Source organism: Branchiostoma floridae, chromosome 4, assembly GCF_000003815.2.
Source record: "Branchiostoma floridae strain S238N-H82 chromosome 4, Bfl_VNyyK, whole genome shotgun sequence".
NCBI classification, from domain to species: domain Eukaryota; kingdom Metazoa; phylum Chordata; class Leptocardii; order Amphioxiformes; family Branchiostomatidae; genus Branchiostoma; species Branchiostoma floridae.
This window is the reverse complement of record NC_049982.1, coordinates 20,197,036-20,219,940: the sequence shown is the minus strand read 5'-3', so window position 1 is coordinate 20,219,940 and position 22,905 is coordinate 20,197,036. Positions and strand designations below refer to the sequence as shown.

The following is a 22,905-nucleotide window of genomic DNA, read 5'->3' as shown; positions in this document are numbered from 1 at the left end:
CATGTTTGTACCTTAACATGTACAGGTACAGGGATCGGTTACAGAGGTTTAAGTACAGGTGCAGAAACTATTTTCACAGTACTATACCTGGTACTGATGCACATCTCTTGGCAGGAACAGGCATTGAACAAATTAGCAGAAGGTTCACATAAAAAGAAATTGGTTTATAATTTCATTATTATGTTTTTTTTCTGAATTTGATTAATACAATTGCCTACTATTGCCAGGACATACAATATATGTAATTGCTTTAAATGAATAGAGCCTAATTTTAGAGATTTGGGAGGGACAAGCAACATGTGTGCAATGTACATGTACATGCAATTAGAAGAGGAACGTAATTTCAGCGAATGCTTTCTCAGATTGCTGTGATTTGTATCCCTGTTAGGCTGACACCAAAGTGGTGGCAAAGATGGATGGACATCATTCCCCTTGCACATGTAGTAATAGCCATAACACAAGATGATAGAAGGGGGATCAGGATAATGGTCTTTTGTTGGAAAATAATGGAGCTGCACGAGCAAAAACATGCAGTATAACACCAATATATAGGGAATTGACTGATGATAGTTCATAACAGTCTGCACCTATAACCTATAATATTATAGGGAAATTGAATAATGGTGGGGTTTCTAGTTTTGGCGGCTGCAAATTTAGTTTTATCTATAATAGTACATTATAGGCAGTTTGTTTACATGTTTGTATTTTGTGCTGTGGAATAGAGATTACATGTTAGTATAATAATAGTGTACCTTTCAACTTGAAAACCAGCATTCATTGTACATTATATATTGTAGTAAGGTACATGTATGTTATCCATTCTGCATGGACAATTGAAATCCAACTAGAAATGCACTTGCATTTTTCAAAGCTATCAGTCTCATTTTTGGGATACTATAGTTGTCACTATATTCTCTCTATTCTGGAATCCTACACGGTACATGTATTGCAAATCATACAGTTCTGTACTTAAGGTAATGGAAGTGCCATGTTTATATTTTTTGTTACAAATTTTCTTGTACCAGTTTTTACTTTTCTTTGTTTTTTAGTATCTATTCATATTACGGAGGTTTGTTGTTATATTTTCCCCAGTAGCGGAATACATGCTATTTTTGCTGATATGTTCTTTTTCTTTCTTCTTTTTCATTCTTTTTCTGTCATCAACCAATCAGGGGTTAGTTTGGATATTAGCTGTTATTGTAGATATGACTGTCAATCAGAGGATAGGTTGGATATTGACTGTTATTGTGCATATGAGCATTTTTTCCTGGCACACAGTACTACACTACTGCAGGGTGAACCTAATGCCATTAATAGTTTAGTATAATTATGTTGAATACCTGGTCCAAAATAGATGCAGGTTTAGCCTAATGGTATTGTGTGCAAGTAGCTTGACAAAAGGCTATGGGGAAAACATTTCTGCATTTTCGCAAAATTGTTGCCTTTCTAGTTGCCTTTATTTACAGTTGCTCCAGGTGATTATTATACTTTTTTATGCCATGTTTTGATGCTCATTTTCTCTTTCTGTGAATGTTTCTACCATATGAAACTTTTCTATCATTGAATCTGATATTGATTTTTTTTTAAATGATGGTTGTGAACCTTGTTGAAAACTTATAAAAATGCTTTGGTACCAGTGTAGAAGAAAGTTGGATATTCCCTACCGACATTATTATTCCAAACTGTGAGAGACAGAACGTAGTGTTTTTGCTGGGTGTTTTTAAATGGCAGGCAGAGGCAGCCCCAGGGGAATGAATCAATCTGTGCTGTATGCATGTTGCATGAAGCTCCCTGGTAGATATTGACCATTGCCACCAGCAGATGGGACTTGAATACTAATGAGGCTGCTTCAAGTGTGTTCTCTGTTTTATGGGACCTGCTGAGCAGAGCCTATGCCCACCAACATTCTTAACCTGTGGCCTTTATCTTCTATGTTTTCATAGCCCTTGTAAAATGTGAAATTAAAAAGGTCCTGGGATTTTGTATCTTCCCTTTGGGCTAGAGCTGTTTTATAGAATTTTTGTTGTTGAGGCAGCAGAAAGAAAGCAAGGGTTTTCATTACTAGCTTTAGGTACAGTCTTGATTACTACGTCTTATTTATATCCAGAAAAATAAGTGCCATGAGATGAAGAAAGCTAGGAAATCTAGATCTGTTTCATGGTCAGATTGAGATTCTCATTTTGCACTACGCTATTTCAGAAGACTCCTGATGGAATAATAATCATCACTTTGACAAAGTTGTTTTTATCAGACCTCAAGGGCACAGTGGTATTCTGTAATGAAAGGGAAAATAGAACAACTCATTATCTGCATCCCTTTACTCCAGCTGCTGTTTTACAATATCTGAATGATTTAAATTTGGTTGTGTCCTGCAGCAATCGGTAGGACGCTGATCCCGCGGTACTTCAGAACGATATTCGAGGGGGGCGTGACGGACCTGTACTTCACCTTGAAGCACCCAAAAGAATCGTTCCACAACACCTTCATCACTTTGGACTGTGAGAACACCACCATGACCACTCACCATGGGAAACCCACCTTTACAAAGGTACTCAAGTCAACCCACTTATTGTCAGAAGTCCCTAATACTAACAGCTGTTGGTGAAATAAGCCAGCTCAAGTATCATCATTTCATATCTAATAACTTAAAGGTACATTTGGTTTAAGTGAAAAATGAGTGCACATGTGACATTGTATAGGCCTAGGAGTAGGAAACATATGAACATGGTCACTCAGCTGCCCAGTCTACACAGAAGGAGGAACAATTATTTTGAGCAAATTGAGGAGGATTGATATTACTTTAAGTGATTGACACAACATTAAACACCTGTCCTTTGAAAAGCATAAGCATATTGATTTATTGTGTACATAATCAGTGTTAATGGCATTGGCTCACCTGTTACCTTACCTGCACAGGTGTGTACAGATGGAAGACTGATGCTGGAGTTCACCTATGATGACCTGATGAGAATTAAGAACTGGCACTTCGCGATCAGACAGCACACAGAGATGATCCCACGCAGTGTAATAGCCATGCACGTCAGTACCTGCCTTTTGTTTTACATTACAGTTTTCCTTACACATACATGTCGTGTATCTGTAGGATTAAGGTACCCCAAAAATCATTACTGTTATCATTTTGAATGCCAACGTAAGAGCTTTAAACCTTAAAAGTTGGTTGCCATCCACTGAGTTCAGTTTGCGTCAGCTGTATTTCTGACAGATTCAGCCCTGTCAGAAATACTAATGATTAAGATTTTTTTCTGTATCCATTTAGTCTAGTGACCAATAGTGTGCATGTATTGTAAGAGTTTTTCCTGAGATACCAAATGTAATCCTTTCCCTCTTTAGGACCCTGCCATGTTGGAACAGCTGTCCAAGAACATCACCCGACAGGGTCTCACCAGCTTCACACTCAACTATCTCAGGGTATGCCTCCAGTACTTGTGATTTAACTACAATTGTAGTATTGATGTGTGGACCCGTTGATATTAGTATCAACATATGCTAAGTAACTGGGACTGCATACATAATTTTCAATACTATAGGTTGCAACTCTGAATCATAGTCTGTCATAATTATAAGTGTACACATACAGTTGAGGGGAATCCTAAAGATCTAGATTTATATGCAGTTCTGTCTGGTTCATAATGATTAAGCCATGTAAAGTACTAACACAATATAGTTGACCTCATCTTTTGCACAGAGTGTGTTCCCTTTTCCAATACCAGAAAGAGCTTAATCTATTGGAACTCTGTTACACCCATTAGTAGCTATGCTGTATTGTATCAGCTGAAAGTTTGTTGGTTTGTTTGCAGCTTTGTGTGATCCTGGAGCCGATGCAGGAGCTGATGTCACGACACAAGGCGTACGGTCTGAACCCACGGGACTGCCTCAAGACTACCCTCTTCCAGAAGTGGCAGCGCATGGTCGCGCCACCAGGTAAGGGCTCCCACCAGATCTTACAGTCAGGGGCTGATCATCCTTGTAGAAACAGGGTAATAATTCTTTTTGTGTAGCTTAATTACTAGGGATGTACATGTATTGACTACCTTGCCCAATACATATACATGTATATACAAATTTATCTGGTAGAGTAAGTTACATTAACTAGAATGTCCACATTTCTTACAAAATTCAGGTTGTTTCAGCAGAAAAAAATCGTAAGAAAAAAATTTAAAAAGCTGAGTGAGATTCCCTGTTTACAAGATGAAAGCATTGTATATATAAGATGTGTCTAAAAGGAAACAAGAAAGCTTTTAAAAAAAGCTGGCCGGGGCGCATTTGGAAGGACTACCTCAAAATTTCATGTTGTGTTCCAGTAAAATGTGCATCATTATTAAACTAGAAGTTTATATCTAAAATCTATGGGAAGTTGGCTGGAAACCTTTGTTCACTGGTATAATTGGATTTTCCGGCGTACTTTTGTGGGCGGAATTGTATCCCTTGTGTGCGCTGTGTGCCGGATATAAAAATCGTAAAAGAAACTCCGGTGCGAGACCACAGCCAAAGGCGGGAAGAGGTCCCGGATGTGCATTGTCGTTCTTTCTTCTGCTCACAGGTCTCATTTGCTTTCTTTGCTTTGTATGATGTTCTTTGTTCTGCAAGACTCTCTGTCTTCTGTTGATAGGTTTGTTTTTCTTGTTTGTCCTTGCATATTGCGCTTTGGATTGCAAGACCTTGCACTTTTTTATCATTTAAATTTGATGCTGCATTTGGTGACATTACTAATTGATTCAAGAGGCCTTCATTCCTGTTCTCTGGCATAGCACTTGGATGTTTGCTTGTGGTGCATGGCACAATGTTTTTCCCAGTACTTTGGTTACAATGTGGTGCAAATGGAAATGCTGTGTTTGGTTGTTGTAGGTTCTCTTTCGTAGATACAAACTCTGGTTTAACCAAGGTGTATGTGTGTTGTTGTTGAACTTGAAAGCAGTTTTCTGACTCAATCATAGAAGAAACATTGCTAGTCAGATTGATAATGTGTATACCAGTAGGTTCAACTGATAAGAAAACATTTTCTGCTTGTACTGGGACAACCTCAAAATTGCATGTTGTGTTCCAGTTAAGTTGTTGCAAGAATGAAACTAGATTGCTGTTTGAACTGTGCATGCTTAAAGTAGAAGTGCCATGGCTATCTGGCAATGCTGTTATGGGACTTCTGGCATGTGAGTCATAAACAAAATACTTGTTATCAGCGTGCAACAATGCTACTGTTGAACCAGTTATTCCATGTGCTGTTATGAAAAGACAAGTGTTGGATTCAGCAAATGCTGCTTCTAGGGCTTTCTTTAAGGTGTAATAAGGATAGACTGCTTCTGTGGCAAATATGTCTCCAGTGTAAGACTCTTTTATTGATACACGTACAGTATTGTTGTAAAGTTGCAAATAGTCTGGAATATCATCAACGGAGAGGAACTCCACACCAGATCTTAGTGATGGTTTTATGTAGGTGTATAGTGCATCTCCTTGAAAAAGTACACCATCAAGGTCTGTACTTGTCCAGGTAATTGCTTGTCTGCAAGTACTGTGGTTAACAACTGCCATTAAAGCATTTGCAGTGCATTGTTTGCCTCTATTATCTCCACTGAAAATGATGTCACCTTGGTGGTATTTTCCCGATAAAATAGATTCACACATTGTTCACAATATATGTGTTCTTTGCTTGACTTTATTTGCACAATGCACAGTGCTCAGTGGCACGATTGAGTCTGGTGTGTGCAAAATGCACAGTGCTCAATGGCACGATTGGTCTGGTGTGTGCAAAATGCACAGTGCTCAATGGCACGATTGGTCTGGTGTGTGCAAAATGCACAGTGCTCAATGGCACGATAGGTCTGGTGTGTGCAAAATGCACAGTGCTCAATGGCACGATAGGTCTGGTGTGTGCAAAATGCACAGTGCTCAGTGGCACAATTGGTCTGGTGTGTGCAAAATGCAGTGCTCAGTGGCACGATTGAGTCTGGTATGTGCAAAATGCACAGTGATCAATGATCTGTTAATAGGTCTCAAGGTCTAATTTGGTTGGATCAAGGACTCTCTTTCAAACCTCTTTGGTTGGATGCAAAATGTAATGCGTAGATTTCAGCAGAAGAAGTATAAATGTGTACTGTGTAAAATCTTATTGAGTACAGACTTTTGCTAGCTGTAAGTTTCTGTATATTACTGTGTCACTTGTATATATAGCAGAGAACAGTCTAAGGCGTCACTGAAACAGAAAGAAAATATTGTCTTGATCACATAACATCTTACTAGTACCAACAAAAAGCAAAAATCTACAAAAGTTCAGGTGTGACATCTTGCCAACTGCTTTGCTGATTGTTTAACAGTTAGCTACAATCCGTTGTTTTCTACTATTCTTTGGAAATGTATGTTTTAATGTATTAGAATCCGATCCATCTTTTCAACTTGTACGATATTTTTACAATCAAAAATGCCCTGCATAATGCCTCGCATCGGCTCAAGCACAGTGCACCATTAAACTATCTAAATTCTCGTCAATCCCCACACACTGGTTTTACTAAAAAAACTATATACCGTTCCTTGGAAATATGTTTCAATGTGTCCGAATTCATGATCACTATCTTTTCAAATTGTACGTTACTCTTACGATCGAAAATGTCCTGCAGGACCTCCTGCAGCTGCATATATAGACGCACGCCCCCCTCCCACCCGCACGTAAACTGTTCCAATCGTTGCACAATAAACTTGACTGTATACCCTCCACAAAATCTTTCGTCAAATGTCGTGCTCATTTTACTCACATGACACTACGCCTTAGAATGTAATGTTATATTTTAATACATCCGAATTCCAGAAAGATAACTTTACAAACTGTACCAATTTCTGTACGATAAAAATCTCACCTCCTCCGCACCGTCAACGCCCGTGAGGGTATTTACCGGAATAACCCGAAATGACCCGGAATAACCCGGAATAACCGTAATATTTCTTGTTCCCATGGCCATATATACATTATTTTATGCCAAAATATTGCATTCTGCGATCTTAACTTATCAAAGCACACTGTATTTCGGTAGCTTTCATCCTTTATTAAGGTTATTCCGGGTTATTCCGGGTTATTCCGGGTTATTCCGCTAAATACCCGGACCCGTCAACGCTATCGCAAAATGAACCGTGCGATTTAACGACAACTCCTCAAATGTTACATGACCAGTGTTTTACTGCAAATCAAGAAACATTTTCCTTTCCTAGACTTTGCTAATGAGCGCTGCAATGTTTTCTGTACGAGTAGAGGTCATGGATAAACAGTATTCTTACAACGTTTATTTGAAGGGCTAAGAAGGGCTGAGAATTGTCGTAAAAACGCACGGTACATTGCGTTTATTTGAAGGGCTGAGAAGGGCTGAGAATTGTCGTAAAAACGCACGGTACATTTTGCGACCATAGCAGACCCATCCAAGGACGAACCATTAAACCGGGGACAAAGCCGGGCGCCTGCGGCGCCCCGGCAAAAAGAGAAGAAAAAAAAATCCCTCAGATGGTACACGAACCTTCGTCCTTTAGCTTCATAAACGGTTGCATTGCCAATTGTCCTCGGGCCACTGCTTCTACAATCCTTTAACAATGTTATATAATGGTAATCAAATTAGCAAATCTTAATTGTGCACACAACAGTATTGTAGAGCCAAACAGTATTGTAGTGTCCAATGGTTCATGATGATTCTGCCACCATTTGAATGGCTTCTCTGCACCACAGCAAACACAGAACGTCCGCCCAGCAAGCGAAGAAAGCGAAAGGCATCTCAGAGCGGCCAGGGCAGCGGCAACAGCAGTAACAACCAGTCAGGGGGAGGGGGATCCAAGAAGAAGTTTCCTACAGCAGGGGTAGGTCCCTCAGTGTTTCATGTCTACTTTTCCTGTAGTGTAGAATTGGTGGCAAAATCAGCCAAAGAAATAGAACATACATATAAGAAATAGTGTCGGAATGTTAAGGCATTGGATTCAGTTGAAATGACATGCCCTTATCAATTAGTTGTACACCAACCTACCTTTTTTTTGTTGATGAATTATCATTGGTGCAAGAAGAAGTGCCATTAGTGCAAGAAGTACATTGCAAAACACAATAAAGATTGCTACAAGTCGTAAAGTGTGGCACAAGTTTGGAAATCTTTTGTGACTTGTGTATTGGTAGTTTGGTTGATGGTGGTTGGTTAGTTTAGTAGCTGGGTGTCTGTACCTCTTGGTCCTGTTCCCGTGGAACACAAACCAAACACATGTCCTCAGGCTGGCAAACTATGGAAGTCTTCAAATATGTATGCATACTATACAGTAACCCATGCTGCAAGTCGTAGCCAATAAATGATGATGTAAGAGGAAACACTACAACTACTCTGTATGCCAGACTATAGAGCAGGGCTCTAGCCAGCGTCCGTTTTTCCGTCAATTGACGGAAATTTCCTGCGTGTGACGGAAAAATTTTAAAGCCAATCCGTCAACCTTGATGGACAAAAATCCTTGGTTGAAGCTACGGGCAGCTTAGGGACGCCGTAAAAGCCACACACTGTTTGTTTTACTATTGTTATGATTGTTGACAATGTGTGTCGGTGTCCTTTTGCATACGATAATCTCATTAAAAACCCGTTTTTCAAGGTCTCAGTTCAGTCTCTCTATCTCCTGGAATAGTGTTTTCGCGACAATGGGAATTGGCTGACGGAAAAAAATTTCGAGCTGGCTAGAGCCCTGCTATAGAGTGATGTATACAGTGTTGTACATTCTCAGACATGCATGTACATGTGTGTGCCCAGATTAAAGGCACTTGTTAGCAGTACTAGAATGCATCCCTTTCAGTACATGGACGGCAAATGATCCATAGAATGCCTTTCTCAAGAAATAAACCTACATGGTGTAAACATTAGTTTGTACAGCAACTAGACAAAGAGCTATTTATAAGAGTGTCACTAAACTTTAATAGAATATCAAACATCATGGCTACAGTTCATAAGAAGTAGGACTTACGTAGTACATGGATGTAAACATACTCAATCTGTGTTGTCTGCTCATTATCTCATCATCATTATACTGTTTTCTGTCCATCACAACAATACCTGTCTGCAATTTACATGTCGATCACCAGGTGTCTCTTCTGTACCATAACTGAACCCTTCAAGAGCCCACAGTATGATGTGGCTTTGTGAGATTTGCTACAACCTTTAACCATTCATGTGCAAAGCTATTAATGTAAACAGCAGCAGGGCATGGAAGCAAAGTTATCCTAAGGGATTGGGTCAGTGTAACAGTGGAGATTAGCATATTTTCTTGCATGAGGTCATTATTTTGTAGTGATTTTTGATATTGTAATTATTTACCGTATTCACCTGCTTTACCTATTTTTGTGTCACCTAAATAAACTTTCAACTTAAGAAAAAATCAAATATACAGAAATACATGTATGCATTCATAGCTCAAAAATTTAACTGCAGTATTCGGATTTTTGGGTCCCACTTACATTTTGTTCCCACTAGGTTCCCAATAGTGCTGATGTGTGTATTCATGATTGTGTTTCTATTTCATTGTAGCGCAAGCGATCTGCAGAAAGCGACCTGGTCCTTCCTTTGGACGAGGTACGCATGCAAATTCACTCTTGATGTATCTTCTTTTCTCGTAACATTCCTTTTTAACATCTTTTCTCAAATCCTCTAAAACTTTGTCGTCTTGTCCCATGCCATTTTTCTGTGTGTATAAGTACAACTCACCTCTACTCAATTAATGATACAGTTGCTGTCCTTTCTCAGTTTCTTACTTAGTTTGTTGTCATTGGTCTGAATGTCGCCACTGGTCGTGACCCAATCCCTGTCAATAAAGTAACGTTGTCTGCTTGTTCTGCACAGCTCAACGTGTCATTGTGGACGTTTTTTGTGACATGCTCCTTCAGTCCATAGGTTCAATTTTTGAGACCTTTCTAAGTCTTGTCACACGCAAGAAGGCTGAGCTAGGCAGGTTAATGAAACTCTTGCCAACAGAATGAGGTATTTGTAGGTGAATGTATAAACAGTTCCAATATGTCCCCACATCATTATGAATATATGATGTGTGGCTCAGGATCTGAAGCCTGGCTAAGACTTTACTCCCCAATTTTCATAGCTGAATATCAATTACGTCTTCAATACAGATCCTAAGAAACCATTGCCTTATATCTGATTGTTCAAAGTAAAGACAGGGTAGCTATTGGCTAATTTTGAAGTGACTGACAAGCCTATCTGTTTGTTCTTCAGTTTGGCGAGTCACATGATCTCTGATCACCCAATCAGAATTCACCATAGCTGCCAACTTTAGGGTAGGAATCTTTTTTCTACTTTGGCAACAAACTTTAATCTTTCCCACAATGCACCATATGACTTCTAAGAGAAAAGAAAAGGCGGCAGCTTGTGACATTTCAAAGCAAACGGTGGGCATGGCTTCACTCGGTGATGTTTTGCTTGATAATCTAAAGATGCTTCTTGGATTTTCACAATTCTGTCAAATACTAGAGTCAGGCGTTATTAACATCAGCAAACATGGAGAGAAGTGTCACCTCAAAATAGGGTGTTTTAAAAACTCTTCCTCCTCACTGTCTCCTGCATGCTGTCTTCGTCAAGTCCTTTCTTGATGAATTAAATAAACTTGCTTATTTTTGTGGCACGTTTTCATGTTTTTGGTTAGCATAATCTAGTGGATATTTTCTTGGTCTAAAGATGGTCGACCAGGCAATGCCCTACATTGAACCCTGTCTTTATTGCTATTTCACATGAAAGAACAAAGATAGGTGTATGATAAGTTTTGGACAGTACTGTTTTGTCAGGAGAAATGGCAGTTAGATGACTTTGTTACTAGCATACAAGTACCTCTTGAAACATTTTGGTAGGCTTTATATATTCTGGCTTCATCCGTGCACCACACCCCAAGGTACGCATAATGCTAGTTTACCTTTATCTGCTAGGTAACCTTTATCCGTTATTTGTAAAAACAGAGTATCTAGGGATATCAAGGCGACAGACAGCGGCTTCAACCTGCAATATTTGAAAATGTTCCAATTTGAAACCACCCTTTGTTGACTTGATATCCCTTGATGCCCTGAATTTAAATAAAATAGGTTACCCCACAGATAATGGTGAACCAGTGCTACCTCCAGCATCTGTCCCAAATAGTAGGTAAGGAAACAATCAGATGGAGATGGCTAAGTGTGTCCAACCCACTTGTCCCCATAGGAAACCACAAACCTCTGTCAAGCTGTTCAGAAGAAAAAATCCCGAAGAAGGAATTCCTGAAACCCCCATGCTCTGAAGAACCCTATTGACGTGCTACAGAGACTAATTTATTAACCATGCAGATTTGGGGGGGAACATTTTCAGAAAAATCCTATACATTTTTCTGTATGATTACTTATATACCTTAGATAAGATAACCGGGAAGTTTTCTTTGAAACTTTTATTCTAAATAAGTTTTACTTCAACTAATCAGACTCCAGGCAATGTCAAGTGCCAACAAATCCTTGAGAAAACCAGAGTATGATGAGCCATTTTTACAACTGAATATTTGCTTTTTCTGTGCAGGATAGCAGGGATATCCCAGGGCCTATCCACCACTGTTTTGCATATATTAGATACATGACAAGTTTTTTGATAGATGCTTTTCTAACTCAGCGTTGGTTCAGAAAATGGTTGTTTGCTCTGTGCCTAGTCCAACTGACTTGCTGTTAGAACCTTTGTATTGTAGCATCCTTGAGTCTGCTGTATTATAACCCACTATGTTGTAACACCCTGCCCACCCCTGCCCTTTTCTCCAGGACGTGATGGTGGTGGGAGAACCTTCGCTGATGGGGGGAGAGTTTGGGGACGAGGACGAGCGGCTCATCACCAGGCTGGAGAACACGCAGTTCGACGCAGCAAACGGCATCGATGGGGACGACGAGTTTGGGGGATCCCCCGCGGTCAACAACAGCTCGTGGGGAAACCCCCCAACATCCACCAGGAGGAAGGATCCCAGCCAGAGTCACCAGGAGGACCCCGCCCACCAACCAGCCCACCAGGACTAGTCCACTGTACAGTAGGGGTGGCTCTGTAGGTGGGAGGGATTCTCTTTGTCCTAAAGTGATTGGCTTAGTCTAACTGTCTTGGAACAACCCAAGTGTTGATCTGACCCTGCCCACATTTGACACGGTGCATTCTCCATCTGTCTTGTATTAACCCAATGTCTTGTATTGTGACAAAACAGCACCATGGAGGGAAGGTAGCCAGAGTGTTCTTCCAAGACTGTTGAACTTTATCCTCCTCCCTATACATCCAAACCTTCCCTCTATCAGCAAATGGTGTTAGAGGATCTCCCCAGCTATCACCATAGGAACCATCAGTATGGTTAAGTAGGATAGGTGACCATAGGTTTCCATGGTAACACAGATGTCACCATGGAAACTGTCATTAGGGTTACATAGGGTAGGTTGTTATGTGCATTCCAGATGAATATCACTAAACAGCAATTACAGAATAGTGACTGAATCATTACCTGTTTTGATTGATAAACAGTAGTTACAGATTTAGCCTTTTAAATGACAACTTCTCTTTTAATATGAAAATGTGGTGTTTGCCTCTTCATTTACGTTTTGTTCATTCTGAGGTTCAGTTCTACCTTGAGTATTTAAGTTGCCCTAGCTTGATATAGACAGATGATAATTTCAATATACATTTACTTATCATTGTATCATTTTGATAATCAATAGCTATACCTTTGAATACTTGTATGTTTTTTTATAGACGATATACATGATAGTAATGGTATGTGGCATATTTACTTGTATGTAATTTCTAATTGAGTTTTCTGTGGAAGAAATATACAATGTAAATTGCAGTAACAGGACCACTTGGATCACAGATCTAGCTAGTTTTTTTTTATATCTGTCGGCCTCCCACCAGAGAAGTGCTCACTACAGTACAGTACAGTACAGTACTACACATTGGTCTTGATACAGGATTGTGGCATGTTTAAAGGTCAGAATTAGCTCTCAACACCTTTAGGGACAGTAAATAAGAAGTGAAATTTAACAGTATTTTTATCCAGAGTTATAGCATAGTTGTTTTCTTATTTGTTGTCTCATTTTAGTAAGAGCCACAGTTACCCATCATCTTGCTAAGTGTAACTCTACACCTCCAATGTTATACTGGCAAGGAGGTTATAGGGATAAACTCATTTATACACCAGTTATAACCTTTATACTGGTGTATACTTTAGACCAGCATACATGTACACTATAAAAATGGCTGGAGGCCAGACTAAAAGACCAATCATGGCAGAGGTATTGCAAGGTCAAACACCATGTACAATTTAATAAATGCTTAATAGTTCTGTACCATTCCATTGCCTTGTAAAAAGTATTTTATTAGGTATGTGTGAAAGTGTTTAATACTTTATAGTTGAGTAATTATTTAAACATTAGCAGGATGGTAGTCAAATGTATACTCCTTATACTCCTTATATCATAAAGCCCAAAGTATTGTGTATGTCTTTATTATTGTATGTAAAAAATGACATATCAGGTCCTGATATTGTGTTTTAGGTTTATTATATTCCATGTCTTGGTTTTTATACCAGCCTTATTACATGTATTATTATTAGTCCATTTAAAGGAAGTTTGTCAGTTTGATTAGGTTTGGGAGGGAGCAAGATTGTCTGAATCTCTTAGATCCATACACCAAGACTCTTGCATGCCCCTCTGTTCTTGCCTTTCCCTTCTACATATGTGCAGATATTAGTGAAGGACATGTTTTGTTCCACAAGATACACTTTGTGCCATTTGTGGGATCACCAGTATCATTATTGACACAGTTACTGTATCTCTTATCAGAAGAAAAACAGTGTCATACAAAAGTCTGTTTTGATGAATTGGGTACACAAGTACAAACAAAGGATTTTTACCCACCCTCTGTTACAATGTTTACACAAGAACCTTTTTAGTTTGTGGTTAACAGTTTGACAAGAGCAAAGGTAGATAGGGCATATGTATCATTTACCTAAAAGTTCTCTCTCTCTCTCTTACATCACATCTCAGTGCCAAACAACTCCTTGGATATCATTTAAAGCTATGTGTACCAATTCCCAGTGTAGTCCTCCACTTAAGGCCAAATCTGACTTGTTTCTTGCCTGGAAATGGAGGTGCTACTGTCAGCCTTACCTATGTTTACATCATTTCCAAAGACTTGCCAACATTAATATGTACATGTATAATGGTTCATGTTATGTTCAATTGTGCAACATTTTATATTATACAGATCCCCTCTCAGATACATGTATGTTACCAGATGCTGAATAGTTTTTACCAAAGTAGCACTGAGCTTAAGTATCAGTACAATACTTAGCTGAACCTCATAGAATTTTCCAACTTTGGCCTCTATGAGTATGTGAAATTACTGTACAGTCGGAGATAGTTTTATAGTTGTAAGCGTGACACTCCTAACAGACTGTTGAATGCCATAACAGGTTGGCAAGTTAAGATTGGAAGTCATCAGAAGCATTTTGATAATGACTAGCAGAGTTCACTGCCCAAGCTGTTGCAAGAAGATTGGCCCAAAGGTCAAACAAAGCACTACAAATTGATTCTCCTTTTCTTTTTCTTTTTTTTTTAAAGCTACAAACCAACCAATGACTTTAATTTTGGTCAACTTTATGTTAGTACACTACTTTGTATCCCAGTCAAAGCTTAGAAATCACCACAAAACCAAAAGTGTAGAAATGCAAACGTGATGAATATACTACCACTCTCTTTGGATAAAGACTGGTTTTGATTGACAGCCAGGATTGGTCTTTTCCCACGTAATAAACATTTTATTTTGCCTCATGGCTTAAAGTCATGGAACAGCTACAGTTTTTGCCAAATGCAGGGAGAGGTAGACCATTGAAGGAACAACACACTTGTGCATTTATGTTTAAGTTTTCACCAAGAGTGTTTCATACTATGAAACCATAATGTAAATAGAAGCATGTTGCCATGGCAACCAAACTGAGATGCTACTCAATAGGATGATCACATGACAGCTGCCATGCTGGTTGGTTGAACCTGGTAGACTGAGACCTACAAGTTTGCAAATGATTATGTCATGATAACTGTGCTTTCACAGAGTTGACACGACAACTTTAACCACGCAGCATGGCAGACAATTCTAATGTCACTGTTATCCTATGCCCTTGTAAAGTATCTAGTGAGGTCAACTGCAAAGGCCCATGAGGTGGGTGCCAAAAGTTAACGATTATTAAACAATTTTAGGATGGCAAGATAAAAGACTACTTGATAACTACAAAATGTACAACTGAATTGGGGGCATATTTTCTGCATAACCCGACATGAATTTTTTCAGATTTTTCTACACCTGCCTCATGAATGCCTTTGCAGTCTTCCCCTTCTGTATACAAATGTATGTTGTAGGCTTGTTCATAGCTAGACTAGGAACTGTCACTGAGGTCAGGGTCTGTGTCTGCATTTGTTAAACACAGACAAAACATAGAGTGCCCACAATCTGAAGAGCTTCAAATGATGAAACCAAAGAGACAACAGAATACAACTTTAGACAGTGTTAGACAAACTTTTAAAAAATGGTCTGCCTAACTCTTAAACTAGATGTTTGGCTAAATGTGTTTTATCTAAAAATGTTTTTAGGAATTTTTGTTGGGCTTTCTATCTTGTTCCGCTTTCTTTGGCAGACATGAAAGAAACAGGGCAAAATAGAATGACCGACATCTGGAGCCAAACCTCTGCTTGGAGAGTAGGTCTGCCCTGCAATGTGAAACAAGATCATGTTTGAAGGAAATTTCTGAACATCTGAGAGATTGAGTTATTGTATGGATGGGTCCTCTTTCTTTTAGAGACCTTGTCAGAGTCGTCCTACCAACCACTTGTACTTCATAGTCAAAGCAGCAAAATTGGAGGAACGAAAACTTGTGATGATGATGATTCATTCTTCAGATTAGTAGCATTGCATGGAGGCTGAAGGCTCTGACCTAACAGTGGGTTCACTAATACAAGTAGTTTTGTACGGCTGGACTTTGTATATGTGAATATGTATTTTGTGGTTGAATGACCAGTATTTTGTCTATTTGGCCATACTGGCCATTTTTGCTTCACGAAAAAAAAGCGTCCAATAAAAAGCATGATTCCAACTTTCTGCTTCACAAATGTGTTTAATTCATGTGGTTCACCATTTCAAGTAAGTTACATGACGAATTATAAGCAAGATGATAACATTGTAGGAGAATGAGAAATGGACAAATTACTTATAATGACTTAATTCCATCCGGGTCGTATGGGGTATGATAAAATCTGTTTCAATGACGTTTATTGAAGTGTTACAAAGCAACTGAAAAACAAATTCTTGTTGCCCATCCAATTTTATCTTTTTAACATCCCCTCTACGGCTCCAGATTAGTGCTACCAACTGTCAGAATCAGCCGAAACGGGTAATATGTCCATTGTCTCTCGTTGCCCTTCGTGGTAAATGACACCAACAAACTTTGTTTTGTTGAAAAAGCAAACATATCATACATCACCGTACTACTTTCTGCAATTACTCTTATATTGTACTGGCTGACAAAAATCACAATACATTGTGTATTGCTTTTCAGTGGAGTCCATATAGGATCTATTACAGCGGAACAAATACATCATTACGTTTTTCGCCAGTAATATTATTACAATTTATATAGAAACAAAAACAACCATAAAAATAGTTGTAGATGATTGGTCTATTTAATAACTGGCTACCCCTTGGTTCTAATTTACTTCTTCCTTGCGCATGCATTGAAGGAGGCATGGTCTTTCCATTTAACTCAAACGCTAAGTAAGTAATGGCCGTTACAAATAACACTTTCTAGCATTTCAGTAACACGTCACGAGATAACCCAGGTCTAACAAATGTTCTGTACGTTTCATATTCTAGCAGTGTCACAGGAATAGATCAACGAATAATGTACAAAGATTACAAAACAAAACTAAATTATGTGTCCGTCCGTCTCTATTTTGGTGTCGGGGCTGCCTGTCCAGGTTTTTATAATTCTCTTAATATCGGTAGAGTAAGTGATTACCTTTGTGATCCGCGTCTTGTCGTTTTCACTTGTCTTGATGGTCTTCGTGATTTTCATGCTGTCTGCTCTCTCCATGGACCTGTCCATGGTGCTGCTGCTACTGTTGTTGTTGTTGTCACCCGGACGTCTATCACCCTTCTTTTCCAGCAAGATGTTTTTGCGCCTGGCTTTGATGTCCTGCTTTAATGTGCTTTTGAATTGAAGTGAGCGCCATCTAGTGTTTGTTATATTTGATAATCACTCAGTACTTTGTGTTGTTTCTCTTATTGTACATGTAGGTGTTGCCATGGTTGTTCGAAAATCGGAGAGCCTGATGTTATTTCTATGAATCCCTCTTCTCTTCCATCTTAAACTCTGAGGGGACAAAGTGTTAGAGATGCAGTTTCTTCCATTCCACGCAGAGCCGAGTCAGCGTTTCACTAGTTGCTCACGAAGAGCCGTGCAACGTTGCGACGAACCTCGGCCAGGCGAAAGCCGTAGATGATCGGGTTGATTGACGAGTTCAAGACGATGAAGACCAGCAGTTTAGCCAGCTCATCGTCGTCTTTGATGAGTAGCGCCATTCTGACGGAAAATGGCAGCCACCCCAGCAGGAACACGATGGTGATGAGGATGACGGTGATGGCAGATTTCCGGTTGATGCTGGACTGGGAGCCCACCGCGGCTTCTTGGGCAGCGATGGCGTTCATGTGCATCCAGAGGCACCAGAACACCCGCGTGTTGAGGAGTATGATGGACACCATCGGGATGAAAATGAACACTAGGACAACGGCCACATAGCCTTGGGGCAAACCCCCGCCCAACGAAAGGCATCCTTCGTCAACAGACCAGACGCAGTGCCAACCGAAGATCGGCAGCATAGCTAGTAGCATTGACCAAATCCAGATGATCGCAATCACCACTTTGCACTTGTTGTTGGTGACGTTGTTGACGTAGGTCATTCCATGGATGATGAACCAGTAGCGCTCAGCCGTCAGAGCCAGCAGGCTGTAGGCGGAGGACAGGCCCGAAAGAAGGATAGATGCGAGGCGGAGACGGGCCAAGGTGTCGGAGGTGGTGGTCTTGGTATATATGAAAACCAGAACCGAACCGCCCCCAAATACGAAGGCTGTACCGGTCAAGACGTCGCTGGCTGCCAGATTAGCCATGAGGATATAGGCGGGAGTATGGAGCTGTTCTTTCTTGACAATGGCTGCCAGAGGTAGGCTGTTTGTCACGGTAGACCAGAGCCCAAGGGATACTGTGAAATACAAGGGCCAGGCAGGGCCTCGACCTTCCAGTGGGGATGGCTTAGTTGGGAAGTCATTTTGAAGACATTCTGGGTCATCAGAAGTGATGTTTTGTTGTATTCTAGAGCTGTTGGTTGCCGGGGAGGTGTCACAGATCACAGCCGAGCCGTTCCGTAGTGTTGAGCCGTGGAGCTGGTCCGTTTTGTTGCCGGGCTGCCCAGTAACGTTCATCTCTCCTCCGGCGGCCAGGGTTATCCGGGAGTAGCGAACTGTTGTGAACAGGAGGATCACCACTGCCGCCCTCATGTAGTTATCTTTGTAATACATCCTTCTGTTGTGCGTGAGCTATGGTTTCGTCGACGTTGAAGACACGGAGAGAAACACCGCGTGTTGTGAGAACGACGTCTCTTGGTAGATGTCGACTGTCACCAGCCTCGCCTTTTCTCTAACTTCTATAATTATCTCTTTCAGGTCCTTCTTTCATGCTAGAGGCTTAGGAACAAGTCTCCTTATTTCTTTTCAATTTAGCCCATAGGGTCTATAGATAACGAACAATTACATCATCACGCTCGTCACCACAAAGTAAAACCATTATATCCCGATGCAAGTGAATGTAACCATGACGACGGGCTGTACTAACCACAGGAGCCACAGTAGAAACCGTTTTCCTATATCCTTTTTTTTTTCCAGTTTACGGCATATAACATTATAATCCAAACTTTTTTTTTACTTTTGGAAACGGACGAAAACTTATGCGCGCTTGGATACCAAATATGAAAACAACCCAACAAGAAGGCATCTCGAGTTATCGTGTAACAGACAGCAAGGAGGTTAAAAAAAAACACTGATTTTTAACCTCCTTGCAGACAGATACACCCACATACTTTTATGTGTCCATACTTTGAACACAACTGCCATGGAAAGATTTGACTGATCATGACCAGCCTCAGAAGACGCTGCCCACGGCCATGAAACCAGCGCGTTGTCATCATCTCCAGAGATGAATGCCTACTTCTACTAATGTCCAAAAGCACAGTTAGCCTCAATGCCAGACCCCGACCCGACCTTAAAGATATCAGGTCCTAACTTGGGGGGCTGTTCTGTTATTGGGGGGCATGCTATGCTAGAGCTGAGGAGTTGGTCTGTGTAGGCCATAGAAACAGTCTGGCATCCAGGCGTTCTTTTAATCAACACATCTCTTTGGTACCAATAAATGATTGTTACTGTCACTCTGGGATACAACAACCACGCACACGTAAATAAACGACTATGTTATGTGTGCTGGTCACAATACTTCAATCAGCCGTGATTGCGTCTCTTTCAGCCATGCTGACCACACGTAGGTGAATTCACCGGGCTCGTTTTTTTTTTCAACAGAAGAATATAATAAGACTTCATTTATCAAACTTTTAGCCACGAAGAAAACATATTGACTGAATGAAACAGTAGTTATACGCCTAAAACGCATAAGGCTGATTTGCCGTAGCCTTCATATCAAGAACACTGTTTTAATTGAAGTTACACATCACTGTTATCCGTATTATTCTAATCATACTCCGATTCCTTCAAATCATCATGGTAACATTATTTATTTCATTAATTGAAAAAAAAACATGTTTTTAAGAATCCTTGGCTCTTTTGATAGCAAATACAATTATCTTATATGTCAAGCCAATCATGTTATTGAAACTGAAATATTTATGACATAAGCAGCTATTGTATTGAGTCAAATGTACCACAAAAACATTGTTGGCACCAGTCATTTGTGTATCTTTGTAACATCAACATGTTCAAAATGAACATAGATTTTATTTGCATTTAAAGCAGCAAGTTTGATATCATAATATGGGCTGCGTAATTCTGCATTACATACTGTTTGATATACAATGTATTTCATACCCCACAATGCATTGATGGCAGCTACAGAATTAAGGTATCATTTTACCAACAATCATTATATTATACACCAAATGAAATAGATAACTGCTCACTTGCATTCAAAACAGCTGTTTATTGCATTGGCACACAGGACCGATAAGCATCTTGTCTATAATATCCTTCTATGAAATGTACACATTTCTACAATGTTACTGTCACAGCAGTCATTAAAGGTGTGCCGCTGTACTTAAAACCTCTCCAGGACAAGGTTTCTGTTTGATCAAAGTTAGAGTGGACATTTGTGTTCATGTTTGTGCAGCTAAGAAGGGCCAAAATGTAAACAGAACAGCTCTGCAGTTTCATGCATAATCCAACCAACAATGGAGTCACAAAATGCACCTGCTTACAGAACCAAGCGAAAGTTGCTAGCATGACAGTTCAAATGTGATTAAATTCTGTAACCATAGCCGAGGTGCACTTACTTGAAACACAAAAAAAACTTTTTGCCTGTGACATTTATGTACATACAATTGCAGAATGACTGACACGTCACGGTTGCTTAGGACTTAAGCTCCATACTAATATTGCCACCAACAAGAACTTTTAAAGCAAAGTAAAGCTTACTATTACAAACATAAAGAAAGATATACCGGTACTGTCACAGTCAAATTTACCCTTGTCATGCCTATTCAAAGATTGTTGTGGATGAGGACCTATTAGTGCAGTCTGATGTCACTTTTATTTTCATTTGGTGACCAATTAATTTTTGACACTGTCAACCAGATATTTACATTTTTGAAAGGATAAAGATTCTGTTAAAGAGCTCATTGACACAGGGAAAGGTATATTGTATATACTATTGGAGAGCATAACATATTCTTACCTTTGTTCTTTTTGCTACTAACTGTCATAGAAGCAGAGTTAAGCTTGAAAAGGCTAACATCATTAATGTACACATAGTGCATTTCTCATTTTACAGAATACGTTTGATATAAGGTCAAAAAATTTTAGATTCTAAATGCCCTGGCCACAATTGACTTTATTTGAAATTATAATATCCCTTCTGGGCAAGGTTATCTAAAAGGTGTTCTTAAAATACATGTATCTACATAAGTTCCCATCGCATACGGATACACGGCATCGCTGGTATACTGGTGTAAGAGTCAGAGGTTAGCCACTACCGATCTTGTGACCCAGGAATCATGGGAAGGACACCACTGGTAGAGTAGATCTCCTTCATCAGCAGCAGGACTGTGTCCTCAGATTCCCTGCAAAAACAACACAGGCTCTGCTTAATACTGGTCACCGGAAGAACCTGCACAATGTTACACTACAGGAGTGCTGCAAAAACAACACAGGCTCTGCTTACTTCTTCATTCTGACCGGACACAGGAGGAACCTGCACAATCTTCATCAACAGGAGTGCAGACATTGCTCATAGGAGCCTCTTAAAATATGTAATGAAATGAGCATTACAGCATCTAAATAAGTGTAGATTACAAAAATACTGAAATCATGCATATTCCTTGATCTAGGAAGACTTTTATTTACATCTGTATACCTGTTATGACCAAATACATAATACATATTCCTTGCCCTTGCAATTTTTCTGTACACTGTACTACATACATACACATACCAGTAACAAACATGACTGCCAAGTGCAAAGAGGTACTCATTGAAGCTCTCAATGGGCTTCTCCTGCAGCACGTAGTCAATGCGATTGCCTCTGTTCAACTTCCCAATCTGTACATCCTCTGGGGGTGGGTTCTCTACAGCAGCTGGGGACAAAAGGCAACATTGTTATCAAAGGGGCATGCCACTCCAGACGGGACTGTTATTTTCCGATAAGATATCAATTGCAGAAGTGACAAATGTATGCTACTTACCATTATACGATAGAGAAGCCATTAGCCCCATGCGCATAAAAAAGCATTCAGTCTTCTACAAAACTCCCCAAGTACCTAATTAAATTAAATCAATCTCAGCCTTTTGCTGTATACAATGTGCCTGACTTAAGAACAGCATCAGAAAATTTTCAATTCATTATTTTCCAGTAGTTTACTCATTAAAAAGTTGATGTACGTCAATTTTTACATTGATCCGCCTAATATGACCCTGTAGACACGTTTGAACTTTGCGCTCTCCTCCTCTGCCCGCCGCGCTGGCCGATGACGTAATGGCCTCGTTCTGAGATTCTGACGTCACAGATCCGAAACTTTTAGCCAATCATTTTGCTCGGTGAACCTCAGTCCTCTCAGCGGTAAATAATCACCCCGCCATTCTGGAGTTCAGTCCGTTGTTGTTAACAATTACTTTTGTGGACCTGTAAGTCGCATTGTGACCTGTCTACGAAGCCATAGTCCCCGGGAGACTAAACACGATGATCAAACATGACGGTGGGGGAGGTCACGCACCGTGCCATTCTGGACTGTTACAAGAGCAAGTTCGGGTCAATTCTTACCTTCTCCTTCCTGAACAGCAAAGCGATAATTACACGTAAGCTTCCACGAATTTTGGTTGAATTCACAATCGTCCAAGTGGCAGTGCCATTAAAAAAAACATTTTTCCTCTGACAACATACCCCTGATTGCTACATATCGGACGATCCCCTTTTCACGCCGAAACATATATAAGGCATTGCTGTTTTTACATACAACACAGGCCGGCATTGGGAATGTCGCGAACTGTTGGCTTCCGAACAGAATCAGTGATTTGTTGACACCCAACAATC

General features: G+C 40.0%; 3 protein-coding genes across 10 annotated transcripts in view; 1 reads left to right on the top strand and 2 right to left on the bottom strand.

Moving 5' to 3' along the window:
• The window catches only part of LOC118414017 (LIM domain-binding protein 2-like), a 42,518-nt gene extending 26,375 nt beyond the window's left edge, over positions 1-16,143 (top strand). For 3 of the 5 annotated variants that reach the window (XM_035817736.1, XM_035817738.1, XM_035817735.1), the window contains 7 exons: positions 2,376-2,548; positions 2,917-3,039; positions 3,352-3,429; positions 3,819-3,942; positions 7,721-7,848; positions 9,540-9,584; positions 11,786-16,143. In XM_035817736.1, the coding sequence (XP_035673629.1) occupies positions 2,376-2,548; positions 2,917-3,039; positions 3,352-3,429; positions 3,819-3,942; positions 7,721-7,848; positions 9,540-9,584; positions 11,786-12,034 (920 nt within the window). In that variant the 3' untranslated portion in view covers positions 12,035-16,143. Of the gene's footprint in view, positions 1-2,375; positions 2,549-2,916; positions 3,040-3,351; positions 3,430-3,818; positions 3,943-7,720; positions 7,849-9,539; positions 9,585-10,235; positions 10,298-11,785 lie in introns of all 5 variants that reach the window. The other 2 variants (XM_035817739.1, XM_035817737.1) reach the window with 2 other exon arrangements.
• Positions 12,886-18,858, bottom strand: LOC118414018 (G-protein coupled receptor 6-like). The gene has a single exon (XM_035817740.1). The coding sequence runs from the start codon at positions 18,618-18,620 to the stop codon at positions 17,484-17,486; it is 1,137 nt and encodes a 378-aa protein (XP_035673633.1). The 5' UTR covers positions 18,621-18,858; the 3' UTR covers positions 12,886-17,483.
• A 1,008-nt stretch (positions 18,859-19,866) lies between these two features.
• Positions 19,867-22,905, bottom strand: part of LOC118413468 (phospholipase DDHD2-like) — a 12,366-nt gene continuing 9,327 nt past the window's right edge. For all 4 annotated transcript variants that reach the window (XM_035816869.1, XM_035816871.1, XM_035816870.1 and 1 more), the window contains 2 exons: positions 21,811-21,952; positions 19,867-21,439 (listed from right to left, as the gene is read on the bottom strand). In XM_035816869.1, the coding sequence (XP_035672762.1) occupies positions 21,349-21,439; positions 21,811-21,952 (233 nt within the window). In that variant the 3' untranslated portion in view covers positions 19,867-21,348. The remainder of the gene's footprint in view (positions 21,440-21,810; positions 21,953-22,905) is intronic.